At 39.8% G+C, this 16,529-nt stretch overlaps 1 protein-coding gene and 1 long non-coding RNA gene across 2 annotated transcripts; both read right to left on the minus strand.

Moving 5' to 3' along the window:
- Window positions 1-9,164: 9,164 nt before the first annotated feature.
- Window positions 9,165-10,349, minus strand: LOC139431048 (uncharacterized). Its single transcript, XM_071198618.1, has one exon. The coding sequence runs from the start codon at window positions 10,347-10,349 to the stop codon at window positions 9,165-9,167; it is 1,185 nt and encodes a 394-aa protein (XP_071054719.1).
- Window positions 10,350-14,668: 4,319 nt separating this feature from the next.
- LOC139431423 (uncharacterized) lies at window positions 14,669-16,059 on the minus strand. Its single transcript, XR_011641525.1, has 5 exons — window positions 15,970-16,059; window positions 15,338-15,919; window positions 15,184-15,268; window positions 14,819-15,112; window positions 14,669-14,760 (listed from the first exon to the last, which is right to left on the minus strand). It is a non-coding gene; the product is annotated as an uncharacterized lncRNA (long non-coding RNA).
- Window positions 16,060-16,529: the final 470 nt, after the last annotated feature.

Below are 16,529 nucleotides of genomic sequence, written 5' to 3' on the forward strand. Positions count from 1 at the left end.
TTCACATAGTCTTTGCACTACTGCAGTTGGTGAATTGCTAGCCTCAAATTGTCCACTAGGTTGTGTGCCTACATATACCTCCATGTTAGAAGTGTAGAATGTCTTTGCATCTGCCATAGCAAATATCTTGATCCCATACTTATTGGGTTTACTGGGGATGTATTGTCTAAAATTACCTCGCCCCCGGAAAGCCTCTAACTTTTCGTCAATAGTCACAAACTGAAATGGTGTGTAGGCTGTTTTAAAATTATTGACAACAAGCTCAAACACTTCTCTGATAGGTGCTAGTTTGTCAGTTTGCTTTCTTTCATCTCTAGTTGTTAAATTATCGAATCGTATATGAACTAAAAGAAATCTAAATCTACACTGAGACATGGTCAGCCTAAATAGTTCTACACCTGTACCATTTTGACTCCATAATTCGTCAATATTTAGACGATTTGATTTCAGAACCCCGGCCAAATATGACAATCCAAAAAGTGCTTCAATTTCTATAAGGTCGGTATCTTTCGCGTCCCGTTCTCGCTGGTAGTTTGCCCTAAATGATTGAATATGCTGATTTGTGTAATGAACAATCAAATTTAGAACTTGCTTTGAAAAAAAATACTTCCAAATATCAATTTCTCTTTTCAAATCTTTTGCGATTCTCTTTACACCTGGTAGTTGTTTAATTATATTACTTGGCTTTGTTTTTACACTTTTATTTGGGACATGCTTCTTCCATACTGTTACTTTATCTTTGCCAACAAATGTAGGTTGTCTTTCTGAAAAATCATCTTCTGAATCCGAAATTTCCTGTTCTGTGTCAGTATCTAAATCCTGTCTTTCTAAGTTATCCTCTTCCCCAGATTCTTCTTGGTCGTCAAACTCGACATCCGATTCTTCTTTCTCCTCTTCCAAACATTCAGTCATAAGCTTGTTCAAACGTGTTTGTTCTTGTTCCCAGGGACAAGGCATCTGTAAATATGTTGAATATCTGAATTAGATACACACAAAAGTCAAAATAATCTCTAAAACTTACCTTTATTATTTTTGAAATGAGGAATATCGTAATAAAATATAATAACATAAACGCTCGCTTGCGGACTCACAATCCGCGTACGCAAAAATGACAACAACAACTACACACTTTAACAGTTAGACGAGTACTAGTTATCGAGGACGCTGTGATCGAAAGATACTTAGTGGCGCTAGACGCTCTTGCGGCAGGTTTTGAAGTAAACAGCAAAAATGTTTTCCTGCGGAGTGAGAGTCCGCGCGCGACTATCGGAAGGTTAAGATGCTGCCACCAGGCAAGTTACGTACTTGGCCGAACGGTTTAAGAAGTTAATGAGTAAAAGGAGGGAGGATCGTAGCCCTTGTGTTGAAATTGAAATAATACGAAACAAGAATTTATATAAAAAAATATTAATATATTAAATTAAGGAAATTAAAATATAAAAAAAATAGAAAAATAAATCAACCAAAAAAAAATAAGTTTAAATATTAAAGAAGAAAAAAAAACTAATTGAACAAATTTTGGATAACGGAACGTTAATTATGGCTACAAATACTAGCGATGATTATGAGTTTCAAGAACAATAGTAATTAATTATGCTTACTTATTCTACGCCACGACGACGCTCTTCCACCAGGATTCGGACGCTTCAGGAACTGGCTTCAAGGCACAATTTCGATCTGAGGATTCGATTTCTCTAGCAAATTACCCAGCACAAACCACCAGCGTATTTAGAAGCCTTTCCGAATTTAGTATTGAGAATTTAAATTAAAAATAAAATGAAATGGAGCGAACTCAAGGGGAAGACTGTAGCTTCTATCTACCTTGGTAGTTGGTACTCGACTCCCCGAGTCCAACTCGGTGGCGCATCAACGCCTCACGCGATAAAGCTGACTTAAGCAAAATAATTATACAAAACGCCATTTAATATACAGGGCGGTTTGTTACAATGGTGCAACCTTTGATTTTGCAGCTAGTAAGTTGATCTCTGTCTCTGTATATGTGAGGCATATGTAAAAGTATGTAACTCGATTCGTTGAATCTGTATATCCGTTTGATGTAACTGTAGCTCTTGAAATATGATTTTTGCAATAACTATGATTGAAGATATAAGACCTAATGGATCGAATAACTTTGCTATTTGTCCTAAAATTGTTTGTTTCAATTCTGCACGGGTATATGTCAGCTTGTCAGTGTTTGTATTCCATTGAATTCCTAACGTTTTGAAAATTTCTTCGGACATAATTGTTGGATTTGATTTGAAACTTTATTTCTCAATTCTGGATGATTGCTATTGAACTTGCTTAAAGTAAAACCTCCTGACTCTAGGATTGTTGTTACGTTTTATTTTACCGCTTTTAGTTTAATGATTCAGCCGGAAATTTGTTTTCAAATGGTGTCGATGACATTCCAAATGTTACTCTATTCATTTCATAAGATTGCTATTCTTCATCGGAATGATTTCTCCATAGTATTTTTTGCTATTTTCTATCAAATTCTGCTACTATTATCTGGCGATACATCTGCGCAATATGTCCCGTCAAAACATACTTGTGTATTCTAAATCTGGTAATTTCGAATTGACAGGATCTGTCAAATACCACCCGCAACTTCGTTGTTTGACTTTCTTCCTTTAATAGGACAGGATGTGGTAAATAAACCCATGTCAAAAATTAAGAAAATATTTTCTAAAATTAAAGGTCTTAAAATCTAATTAGTAGATTTTTATCGTATTACAAAGTATTATCAAAGTTAGAAACTAGAGGACGCTGGAAGGATTATAAAAATTTCATAAAAAACCTGTTATTATTAAGCTCAGTAATATCGTTGAGCAGAAGGGATTTATTTTGAGTGTGAATATAGTATTCTTCATATAGATCTAGCTCTTTTGATTTTTCGACTTTTTCAGTAAAGAGACACAACTGAAATCTATTTGTGTTTAGAGGTGCTTATGTGTTTGTATATAGCTGAAGAATCTTTAGTTAAGTGTTCTTCGAAACGTGTATGTAAAGTTCGCCCAGTCTGTCCAACGTTTATTTTATCACAATCTCCATATTTAATCCTGTAAACACCACTTTGGTCTTTGATATCGAATCTGTTTCTTATTAAATAGAAGTGATCCGAGTCTCTTTCATTTGTGTTGGTGCTAGCCCACATTGCGTGGTGAGCATTGGCGTCGCATCCAACAACCACTTGTAGGTTATTCCTTCGGCTGTAGGCAATTATGTCTCGCACAGCGGCTGGTGGAAGAACATTATCCGTTCCGGGGAAGTATGTTGAGCAGATGACAACTTCTGTCCAGCCCTTCTCACCTCGGATTGTCAGAACCGCAGTCACACAATCGCGGTCGCTATGCTCTGAGATTAAAAATGCATTAATGTTGTTCCTGATAAGTAAGCAAGCGCTGGGTCTATCCCCCGACACGTGCGGAAATCCTTCCTCGGCCGGGTTTCACACCTGGCGCTCTCTTCACGCTCTTGGTGCTAGTTGCCGCTGAGGCTGATGATGGAGACAGGGCGACTGTCACGCCCCCTATTCTTATCCTATCAAACAAATTTTAAAATGATCAAAAAATTAAACACAAAACTTTATTTAGAAATAGAAATAAAAAACGCAATGTTACCTTTTATAAAAATACTGGAATATTCAATAAGAGAATATGAATAACTTCGGAAATTAAACAATTACAATTCATACATTGGGCAATACTTTCTAGTATGAGCACAATCACTGTCTGCATAACAATACGGACACTTCAACGCTCTCAAAACCGGACATGAAACTTTACCTGTAGAATCTTTCAACGAATGACTTTCATAAAATTCTCGTCCTTCTGAATTTCAAAGAGAATAAGTACAAGAATCTTCTTGGTATGGCTTTTGACCACCCGATTACGGTGGAACTGTTTCCATTGAGAAAATTATACCACTTACGTTTAGCTTCCTGTTCTGCGATAGCTTGTCTTTAAAATGCCTCTTTCATTTTTGTCACGTAATGATCCATTGGTCTTTGTTGCTAATTAAAAAGTAACAACGTGATGGACATTTATTTAGTAGTGTTATGTAGTATTTATTTATGTAGTAGTTATTTATAACAACATACGAGTCAGGCAGAATGTCAGCTGAAGAAATTCCGGGGTGCAGATTTTCCGCAAAGCAGATCACATCAAAGTCGACATTTAATGAGTACTGCGCACATTCTGATAATAAAAAGAAAATAAATGGCATTTAATAAATTACAACAAATTGACCTAATAGTTTACATACGCGAAATATTCCTCTCGTTCCCTATCTGAATCAGAAGGGAACACAGAGGGTCTGTCGTACAAAAATTTTACAATCACGGGTCCATATATATTTGTAATTTTTCATAAAATTCTCGTCCTTCTGAATTTCCTTGGTATGATGGAAACCACCTGTTTACGGTGGAATTGTTTCCATTGAGGAAATTATACCACTTATGTTTAGCTTCCTGTTCTGCGATAGCTTGTCTTTAAAATGCCTCTTTCATTTTTGTCACGTAATAATCCATTGGTCTAAGGGCCAAGTCCATCTGACCTAGACGCGCGCGGACGTCTTTGTAATTTTTTTCTTTACCAATCATAGTAAGGGTTCGTTCACAAAGCATCTTTCACCGACGCCATCAATCTTCGTGCCCGGTGATGAGCCCGTGGGCAAGGATTTTCTCTTCTGGATGCAGGTTGCGAGGAACTACGATGGACCTTGGCTTTGAATTGTCACGGTTGATATGAGGAACACGATAAATGGCGTCTACATCCACACGCGAAATATCATACCCCACATGAGCAGCAACGGCATCCAACAAATTTTCGTTATTCTTTTCAGGAACACCCTGGATCTCTAAATTGTTCCGGCGGGAATATTGTTCCATATCATCAACTTGAGCTGTAAGATCAGACACCCGGTCACGCAGTTGTAAGTTTTCGGCTGTTAATTTATCAATAATTTTTATTTTATCCCTTAACTCTTTCACAAATTGTTCAAAATCTGATATACGGCCGCTACCGAAGTCGACTGAATGAAGAAGTTAGCTCTTTTTACAACGCAACTCGGATCGCATCTCTTTAACCAACTCGTAGACGGATTCGAAGGTAATAGCAGGACAGGACGGCGTCGCCGAAGTAGACCCACATGATTTGCGAGAAATAGCGCCTCGTTCTCTTGATCTTGAATCATGACATGTCCACGCATCTGCAGACTCCAACGTCTCCTCCGGATCAATGCATTTTGTGTGGAACCAAAGGCAGCAGACCAAGCACTGGACGCCCGATCTCCTCCCACCACACGATTACACCGTTCGCATAGGTTCATAGGTTCTACCATAGTTCACTAGGTTATTCACTTTTTAACCTAATTATTGCAACTCAAATCGTTGACTTATTTTTGTTGTTGTTGTATTTGTTGTTTTTGGCATTTGTTTATTATTATTATTATTATTGCTGCCGGGCTGAGGAGGGCGGCCCCTCTCGTTACCGCGACCTATAAGATCTATTGTAACTTTAGCCCTCCAATGGTTTAGGGCAAATGTAGGTCCTTAATGAACCTTAGTATTGTCCTAAGGTCTTGAACCTTTATGTCGGTAGGTAACAGGGTAGTTTTACCGAAGACGTTGTGCCTTAGACGTCCTCTGGCGACGCAATTGCACAGTATATGTTCAGCAGTTTCTGACTCGTCGTTGCATAGTCGACAAGTTTGATCCTCAGCTTGTCCAATGTGGAAGAGGTGGTATTTTAGGGGCACATGGCCGGTTAGGTAGCCTGAGAGCGTTCTTAGATCCCCTTTGCTGAGGCACAAAACCTCTTTGGTTTTGTTTTGCGACGGAGTTATCATACTCTTCGCTTGTCTGTGACCTGGAAGTTCTTTCCAGCGTAAGGCTATCTTTGAAGCCTCCCAGTTATTGATTATTTGTTTTAGGTGGCTTTTTTGTAGTCCACATCCAGGTTGGGGTCCAATGAAGGGCGTGTTTGCTGCCTCTTTGGCCAGCTTGTCGGCCTTCTCATTGCCCTCAATGTTGCTGTGACCTGGAACCCACCATAAGGTAACATCATTGCCCCTAGCGAGTTCTTTCAGGTTGTTGGTGCACTCTCTGATCAGTGCGGAGCCACACGTGTAGGCCTGAATTGCCTTTAAGGCGGCCCGACTGTCTGTGAAAATGTTTATGGATGCACCTTTTTGTCCCTTCTGTAGGTTCAAAGCGGTGCAGAAGTTTATAGCAAGAACTTCTGCTTGGAAAATTGTTAAGTCCGAGCTGAGGGGCAATTTGATGTGGCTGTTTGGTCCACTGATGCCCATGCCTACTCCAGATCTTACTGTCTTTGAAGCATCGGTGTACCAGGCTAGGGCTCCTCTTTTTAGTTGAGGCCCTCCTTTCGCCCAATCATCCCTGCTACTAAATATGACCTTATACGGTTGGTTGAAATTGTATTCCGTCGGTATAAGGTCCGTTTTAATTTCAATCAGGTGATTTAGACATGGGTCTTTGAGGATCTCGAGGTGTCCTCTGAGATTACCCTGCATCAACTTGAGTGAAGAAACTGTTTTCAGTGATAAGGCACTTAAGGCTGCCTCCTTTTGTATATATATGTGGAGCGGTGTGAGACCAAGTAGGGCTTCCAAAGCAGCCGTCGGACAGGATCTCATTGCACCCGTTATGTTAAGACATGCTAACCGCTGGATTTGTGCCAGCTGTTGTTGAGCTGTCTTATGTTTTGTTTTTGGCCACCAAACCAATGAGGCGTAGGCGACCATGGGTCTGATTATTGCTACGTAGGCCCAATGAGCCATTCGTGGTTTGAGACCCCAGTTCCTTCCTAGGAGCCTGCGGCAGATCTGGTTTGCCATGATGGCCTTTTTCCTCACCTTGTCTAAGTGTGAGTTCCAGTTTAGTTTACTATCAAGTATTACCCCTAGGTATTTAGTTTCTGTTTTGAGGTTAATAGTTCTGCTTTCAATGGAGGGTGCTTTTATTTGTAGCTTCCTTCTCCGAGTGAAAGGGACTATTTCGATTTTATTGGGATTGATGCTGAGCCCATTGCTTCTGCACCAAGTACTGGTGAGTAGTAGGGCTTTCTGCATTAGCTGAGTTATGATTGAATCATATTTACCTCGGATTGTGATTACCAGGTCATCAGCATACCCTTGTATCTTAAATCCGTTTTTAGTTAGGATGTTCATCAAGTCATCAACTACCAGGCACCATAATAGAGGTGATAGCACTCCCCCTTGGGGACATCCTCTTAGCGCCTTTATAGTCAGCGACTCGCCTCCCAGACTGGCTGTGATCTGCCGACTTTTCAACATGGCTATACACCACTTGATTGTCGACGGATGTATGTCTTTTGCGTTTAAAGCCTTCTCTATGGATTCATATGAGGTGTTATCAAACGCACCCTCTATATCTATGAAAGCACAAAGGGCTATCTCTTTGGTTGCAATTGCCTCCTCTAAGGTGCTAGTCAAAGCATGGAGAGCGGTAATTGTTGATTTTGCTTTCTGGTAAGCATGTTGGCTAGGGTGGAGTGGATTTGTGAGAAGCACTCCGTTCCTTAGGTATTGATCGATTACCTTTTCCATCCCTTTGAGGAGAAATGAAGTTAGGCTAATTGGTCTGTACGCCTTGGGGTCCGCGTTTGAACGCCTACCACCTTTGGGTATGAAGACCACCTTTACTTTCCTCCATAGAGTGGGTATATAGCTAAAGCTGTAGCTAGCTATATATAGGGATATTATTATTGGGAGAAGTTCTTCTAAGCCTTTTTGCAGAAAGATAGGCAGAATTCCATCTCCTCCAGGTGATTTTAGGGGCTTGAAATTCGAGATAGCCCACCTTACTCTGTTGGGTGTGAAAATATTCCCAGCTGTGCTGCGAACCTTACCTGATGGACGGGTTATGTCCATTACTTCAGGGTCGGCATCTGCATGGGGGCAGACTTTTGAGGAAGGAAAGTGTATACTCAGTAGGAGTTCCAACGATTCCTTAGCATCCTCTGTATATTTACCATCTTGTTTGCATAGGTGGCCTAGATCAGTGTTGTGATCTTTTGCCAAGATCTTATGCAGACGAGCAACTGTAGGCGTATTGTCTATGCCTTCACAGAAGCTACGCCAGGTTTTTCTTTTGGCTTTGCGGATAGCCAAGTTATATTCCGTTAGGGCTTTTCTATAGACACCCCATGTTTGCTCGAGTTTGGAATTCCTGACTTTATTATATAGTCTTCTAACCATGACTCGCTGGTTTTCAAGGTCCTTGTTCCACCAAGGCACATTGGATTGTGCTCTTTTGTGTTTTATTGGACAGCTTGATTCATACGCACTATGTATGAGATTGTTTAGTTGAACAGAGGCTATTTCGAGATCCTCTCTGCTTTCAATCTTTGTTTTGATTTCATCAACCTCTTCGCCGATGTGTCTACAAAAAGAGCACCAATCAGTGAGTGAGGGGATTCTGAATTCTGTTTGTTTTGTCATGTCTGCTACAATGACAAAGCGAATATGCTTGTGATCCGCTAAAGTGATTTCACGCGAAACATGCCAGTTTGCGATTTGCGAACTAAGGCGAGGCGTGGCTAGGCTTATGTCTAGCACCTCTTGTCGACTCTTGGTAACAAAAGTCGGTACGTTACCTCTGTTGAGGATATCTAAATTTGTAGTTTGAAGGTATTGGTAAAGATACTCACCCCTTTTGTTTGTGTCTGAGCTGTTCCATGCGAGATGATGTGCATTCGCATCGCAGCCCAGGAGGAGTTGTTTTCCCCTCTTATTGCAATATTCGATGAGGTCTTTTACCTCTTGTGGCGGTGGATCGTCCGAATCACCGGGGAAGTATGCCGAGGCTATAATCGCCTCTTGCTTGCCTCCCGGCGTCGGCAATACCGCTGACATTGCAACCAAGTCCCTAGAGATAAACTGGGTTAATGGTAGGCAGTTTAAAGAGGATTTAGCGAGTATCGCTGCTCGCGCAGGGCACTCTCCTCTGTAATAAAATAACTTACCTGCTTTTGTTGATAGTCTTCTGACTATTCCTCCATATACATATGGTTCCTGAATCAACGCAACATGTATGTTGGGGCTGTGGAAGCCCTTGACCAGCACGTCGGAGGCGCTTTTACAGTGCTGGATGTTGGCCTGGATGAAGCCTACACCCGCCATTATTGTTTGGCGGGTGCAATTTTGGGAGCGGCAGTTTTGCCCTTACCCTTTTTTTCGGAACTAACCTTACCTTTACCCTTCTTGGGGTCCTTGGCGGTTCCGGAAGTTCCAGGTGTTGGTTCGGGTTCTTCTTTCTGTGGCGTAGGCTTGCCGCTCTTTTGCCTCAGGGTGATTTGCCCGAACTTGTAGCTAACCTTATAGTTTGTTCTTTTAAGGTTCTCTACGGAGGGATGGTCAACGGACAACGTAAGAAAGGCACTGCTGCCTTCGGTCGTCCTTTTGAGCACCCTCCATTCGTTGGTGTTCAGGCCTTCGTTTTGGCCTTTAACAATTTTTAGAATGCGGTCTGATTTTTCATCCGCACTGTTGGGGAAATAGGCGTTCATGATAGTCGCTCTAGGTAGCTCCTTTTCATCGATAGCCATTAGGGATGCGCCCTCCCATGGTTGTAGGGTTGGAGTTACGGACTTTATCCAGTCCGCTGTTTCCTGGTTTTCGCAGTTGACTACCAGCCATCCTGCCTTAAATGTGGTGCCGAGGAACTTAGGCTTGATGTCGCCTTCATGTCCCTCGCTAAGGTCCACAATTCTTGAGATGATGACCTCTTGAATAGCCTGCATTTGGGCTGTTGTGAGGTTCACCTCTGGAAATAGGGAATCTGCAATACCCATCTTTTTACCTTCCAACACCTGCTTGAAGCTGGCAACTGTAGGCTTTTGCCCCTGCGGAAGATTGCCTCCGCTAGGAGCGCTACGCCTTTCAGTAGCAGCTCGTTTGGTGTCGGGCCCTTTAGGCGTTGTGCTTTCGGAGCGAGGTCTCTTAGCCCTCTTCTCCTCCTCACTGATAGGCTGTGTGGCCTTTGCTCGGGCTTCCTCGAGAGTCAGCCCTTGTTTGAGCAGCCACCTGAGCCTTTTCCGTGCTGCACCACATAACTTTTTTTCCTTGACTTGGAGCTTCTCTATGCTCTCCTGAAGTTCGATGGTCGCAGACGTTAAGACGCTGCTGGCACTGGAGGAAGCGGGGGACAGTGTGATGTCCTCTACGCTTTCACTAGTTGAAGGCGATTTTTGCCTTGATGCGCTCGGAGTTGCATCTACCTCTACTAAAGTTTTTTTGTTACTCTGTTCCATGAAAGTCCCACGAGTAGCTAGGGAAAGGAGGTCCGCCGCGACAGAGCCCCGCATGCCGCAGTAAGAGGATTTTGTTGAAACTGGAGGTCCCCAGGTATCCAGAGTCCGCTTATTAGGAACCAAGTATTTCCCTCTTGGCCAACGCAATTAAGCGATAAAAGTCTTCGGCATAAGCTGTTCCACCTTGACTTTGGGGTTTTTATTGAGGTTGTCTCCTCTTGATCCGGGCGGTTAAGCCAAGATCCCCCGTGCTGGAAACCAGCACATGGTATGACGGTTGCTGTAAACAGCAGCCGGCGCCGTTACCCTTCCGTGCAAGTCCTTAGCCACGACACGACAGCTTGGACAGGGCCGTTGGAGTGCCATTTAGTTAGTGAATTCCCTTACCCCAAAGGAGTAGTGGAAGCCACACATCCAGTGGTGCCACGAGGAGGCAGACACTCGATGGAGCGCTTCCTCCACCCCCGCAGAAAGCCACACTAACCCACCCTAAAGCAAGCGTGCAAACTATTCTACAAGCAGTGGCTAGTAGCGCTACCATACCCACCTGGCATTTGTTTACAACACTCACTTTACCAACTTCACGTCACAGTTCGTGGACAATACGGGAGCAATGTGTGGCGCCTTAGAGAAATTATACCCGACCCAATCTCCAATTGAGCTAGGCGAGGACCGTATTGTGTTTGGTGTTGTAAATGTGTTGGTATTACATATATTTTTTTGTTGTTGTAATTAAGGTGTCACATGGTTCGGGTATGAATTCGTGAGTTGAGGGCAAATATTCTGGACAATCGGTAAGCCACGAAATACCCTTCCACCACAATTAAGATGTAATTAATTGGTCGGGAAGAAGACCTCGAGATGCGCAATTAGCGGGATTGTTAGAGGATGAAACGTGTCTCCAACATTTAGAAGGTAAGATATTCTGAATCTGAGTTACACGGTTTGCAACATGGATTTTCCATCGGTTAGGTACCGAAGAAATCCAGGTTAAAGTGACCTGAGAATCAGACCAGGCGAAAATCGAATCGAAAGTGATGTTTGGGGATAACGCTTCTTTTATGGTCTGAAATAAATCAGTAAGGAGAACTGCACCACACAGTTCTAGTCTAGGAATCGAAATAGTTTTCAAAGGAACAACACGTGCTTTTGCACAGACGAAAGAAGTTTGAATATGAGTAGAAGTTTGATATCGTAAGTATGCGACAGCGCAATACTCAAGTTGAGAGGCATCACAGAATAGATGGAGTTGGATCGACTTGGTGTCTATCGGAACCATTAAACGGGGCAAAGTCCAAGTAGATAAAGCAGCTAGGCCTTCTTTGAATAATTTCCACGTATCAGAAATTGATGTGGGAGGGTTTTTCATCCCAAGAAAGATTACACTGCCAGAGATTTTGCATGATTGTTTTTGCTTTAAATGTGCCAGAAAACCAAGCGGATCGTAAATCTGAGCAATTTCTGACAGTATCGAACGTTTAGTACAGGAATTATGACGGTAGTAGGATCCCAATGAAGACCCAATACTTTGACATAATTTAGTTCACCAGAATCCATTGATATCGGCTTCTGTAAATTAGTTTTTGAGACAACTTGTAAGAGATTGACACAATTACTCGCTCATGTTCGTAGCTCAATTTCTCCTTTCTTTAATAAAACAATCAATTCTTGTTGTAGATGTAATGCTTCTTGACAGATTGAGCTCCGGTTACAATATCATCAATATAAACATTATTTTTGAGAACTTCGGCCGCTCTTGGACTGTCATCGGCGTAAAGGTTCGCAAGTTCTTGAAGTGTACGTAATGCCAAAAAAGGAGATGAGGCAACTATATACGTTAAAGTGTTCTATTACGGACGATGCCACTTTTTCTCCAAGAGTAGACTCTTTATTTCGTATTCGTTCTTTCGCTGCTTTATATAATGCTCTATCTGCGTCGTGTCTAAATTTTAAATCTGAGCTTCGTCTAATGGATTCACACCTCGATCTCCTCTCAATAATCTCTTTTCCAACTTGCTACCCGGTCCACAAAAGTTATATCCTGGCAAATGAAGTTCTATCGAAAGTTTATTGTAACGGAGACTGTATTATATTTTTCAGTTTCGTAATAAAACAACATCTTCTCTCGTTCACTACTTCATTAATACTGATTCATTTCCTCCCGGCAAGGTGACTATATCACCCCTTACATAAGGCACTCAGGTAGATGCGGAATACACGATAACAAAGGAACAAAGAAATATTTGAACTGACTCACGACATTACCGTGATCTCATACTCTAAATTCGAATGCTTAAATAACTATTCAAACCAACACTTTTAAATACACTTATACTTTAACTAATTATTTAATTATTTTAATTAATCATATTTTAATAACGAATAATAAGTATGATATGAATATGAATACAAATAAGAAAGATAAACGATAATTAAATGTTTATACTACTGCCTCTACTAAATTCTAATTTACATTATCTATTAACTTGTTAAAAAATCCGCGACCAATTCGTTTGCTTGTCAAACGATAACTGTTACGATTAGGTTCTAACAAATTCATTTTATAATTTCACTCCTTCTTCCTTTTCTTCACAGTTAAAAACTAGAAATGAAGCTCTGCTGTTGTGCTTTAAGCTTTTATTCCTTTTAAATAGTTTACAAACCCAGTTCTGCTCTTAAGTTATACTTAAATCTATTATTATTATTATTCAGCTACACTTAAAACTATTAATATCCTAAAAATTAATTGCTACTCACTTAAAAACATTTCAGTTACTCTACAATACTAAAACATTCTTGATATATATTTAATCTATAATCTACGTCTAAATATTTTTGTAATAACTTATTTACGTTTCTTATCATATTCCTAAATCTAATTACGTCCAACATCTTTTCTTCCCAGTCACTTATCCTTAATTGTCTGTAAGCAAACGTCCAAGCGTCGGTACACTCTATTTTTCGATTCGCAAAACGTCACTCTTTTTTCCATTTTGTTCACTTCACATCTTCATTAATGCGTGCAAATCTAAATCCAGTAATACCTTATCCATACCGTATATGAGCAGTTCTTTAGTTACGCACAAATGTTCACTTGGTACGCCGTTTGAAGCAACCATATATTCGATTTTATATCACCTTGCATTGTTGATACCACATCGATAACGCTATCATAATAATTTTTATATTCCATACACTTTAATACTTCTACCCTACTCGAAACTAAATCGCTAAGATTCCACAATTCGTGTAACGAGTCGTAAGCCAGGTAAAATATTCCTGACCCCCTTCCATTTTCAATTTTTAATTTTTTAAAAAAATCACATTAAACCATTTAAACGCAAATAACTCGAAAACCGATTGACTCAAACAAATTAAATAATTTAATAAATAATTTAATTTTTGCGTAAAATTAAATTCTCTTTCAGACTGATAACTTCAATTGAATTGAATTAGTAAGCCAATTAATTTAACAAAAAGAAAATGGCTTTGTTTATGCAACCCAAATATCACTAAAAATGGGGTAAAACGTTTGTCAAGCACGCACGATCTCGTGCGCACTTTTAATAGAGAAAAATCAACTGTCGAGCGATTATCACGTTTGCCGTTCTTACCGAAACTTAAATTCATTTGTGTCGCAACGAAGAGGGTTAGATTAGGATTTATTAATTAAGATTAGGTAATTATACACCTTTTTTATTTTCAAACTTGCTTTTATTTCAAAGAAAATTATTTGAAACCGGCACCTTTTATTTTGAACCCGGTTTTTATCGGCTGTATTAACTAACGCCTTCTACAACTATTGATGTAATAATGACTCATATTTGGAGAGGTTTTCTTTAATTTTCGGCGTGGCCATCTGGCACAACGTGGTCAAAATTTTTTTTTTGTTCCGTCCAACCTTATTGTTCTCTTGAACTAAAAATTTCCTTACAACTTTGAATATTTATTTTCTAAATTTTTCCGCAATTCTTCTTTAAGAATTTGTTCCCCTTGGAATTTTCTTTCCCGCATTTTCTCATCTGAAAAAATTACCTTTTTAATTTATTCTAATTATTATTGATATTACTTCCAGGAGTTGTAATTCTTATCTCGTTTCTTTCTTGTTTATTTCCCCTGCCTTCTCCCTGAGACATTATGGCAGATAAACTTAATAAATTAATTTTACCACGTCAAGTCGCTGAGAATCGCCTTATCGAAACCACGAAGGTTGGTCAAGACATTATCGACGATCCGAAACAACAAGCGGCATTTCTAGTTCGTGATGAATCTGTAGAAACATCTTATACTGACTTCAAGACGATCCATAATCAGATCGTTGGATTAATTGATGATGATGAATTTGATGATCATGATAAGATTCGGCAACGGGTCGATGGTGCCTATTTTACAATCAAGGCACTTATACAAAAATTCACGCGAGCCCCGGCGAATCCTCAAGGTGGCTCTCATATGATCACCACATCTAAATTGAATAAACTTTCAATTCCAACTTTCAATGGTCAGCAGAAAGATTGGCCTACGTTTTTTGATTTGTTCCGAACCCTGGTACACGAAAACAAGACGTTATCTCCAGTGGCTAAATGTCACTCACTGGAGAAGCTTTGAAATTGGTAAAGGGAATTCCAGTGACCAATGAGAATTATACCATAGCATTCGATACTCTAAAGCGGCGTTACCAAAATAAACGTTACCTGGCCACGATTTATTTTAATGAAATTGTCGCTTTAAAACCGATCCATGAAGAAACAATTAATTTATATGCTCAGAATCACGTCAGGTTTACCGATGTGCTCAATTTCATGTTAAATCGCCAACTGAAAGATTAGTGATAGCAAGAGATAACAATTTGTGTCGAAATTGTTTAAGCAAAGGTCATATCACTAACAATTGCGTTTCAAATCACTGTTGTCATTCATGCAAGCAACGCCATAATACATTACTTCATTTTGGACCTAAACAGCCAATTCCTTCTATTCATGTGGGTACAACATTAGATATAAATAATCATTCAAAACCAGAAAATCGTCGAGTTATCTTACCCATCGCCTTTATTCATATTTATGATCAGTTTGGTCAACCTCATTTGGCATGTGCATTGATTGATTCTGGAAACACGTCAAATTTTATTACCACCAAGCTACTGCAACGACTTCGTTTGCCACGACAAAATAATTCTTCGTTAGAAATACAGGGTTTAAACTCGATGACGTCCATCTGTAACAAAGGAAGTGTTAATTGCAGCATTCAACCTTGCCATTCCCGAAACTTATCCTTTAATCTGAGAGCTATTGTTACATCTTCAATATGTTCCGCTCAACCTTCATTATCTTCTATTATACAATCCTACGATTATCTTAAACGCCTCCAATTCCATCCCGAACATCATTCTCCTTCCGAAGAAGTGGATATATTATTGGGAGCTGAATTGGTACCTCAATTGTTTACTGGTAGTCGTGTCTGTGGTGGTCAGGACGATCCTGTGGCTGCACATTCAGTGTTCGGGTGGATAGTGATGGGAAAATCCAAATTATTACCATCCACGTCTTTATCAACATGTATCTCAAGAATTGATGACTCATTACATTTATCAATGCAACGCTTTTGGGAATTGGAATCTACTTCTGAAATCAAGATGATGTCAATTGAAGAGGCAAAATGTGAAAATCATTACAAAAATAATTATCGTCGTGATATTAATGGCAGATTTATTGTATCGCTCCCGTTTAGAACCAAAGAACCTATTCTTGGAAATTCATATGATATTGCTCTGAAACGACTTAAATTATTGGAGAAACGTTAGTTGAGAGATGATATACTTCACAAGAAATACATAGAATTCATGAGGAATTATTTGCATTCAGGCTATATGTCTCTAATTCCTTCTAATATTCGTAATTTCAGTAATTATTATATTCCGCATCATTGTGTCTTTCGCAACGATGCTGCCAATTATAAACTTAGGGTAGTCTTTGACGCTTCCGCTTCTTCTTCCAATGGAAGATCGTTAAACGATAATTAGTTAATCGTCCCCAAACTACAACAAAATATTATTAATATTCTAATCAATTTTCGATTATTTAAATTCCTATTTATCTGTGATATAAAGCAGATGTATCGTCAGATCATGATCTCGCCATCTGATCGTGTTTTTCAAAATGTTTTATGGCGATTTTCCCCTGAAGATCCCATTCAAATTTATCAACTCAACACCGTAACATATGGTGTCGCTTC

Source organism: Onthophagus taurus, chromosome 8, assembly GCF_036711975.1.
Source record: "Onthophagus taurus isolate NC chromosome 8, IU_Otau_3.0, whole genome shotgun sequence".
In the NCBI taxonomy this organism is placed as follows: domain Eukaryota; kingdom Metazoa; phylum Arthropoda; class Insecta; order Coleoptera; family Scarabaeidae; genus Onthophagus; species Onthophagus taurus.

What these genes read in the sequence shown, in the direction of transcription:
- LOC139431048 (XM_071198618.1), bottom strand. Translation starts at nt 10,349, where the DNA reads ATGCGGGGCTCTGTCGCGGCGGACCTCCTTTCCCTAGCTACTCGTGGG.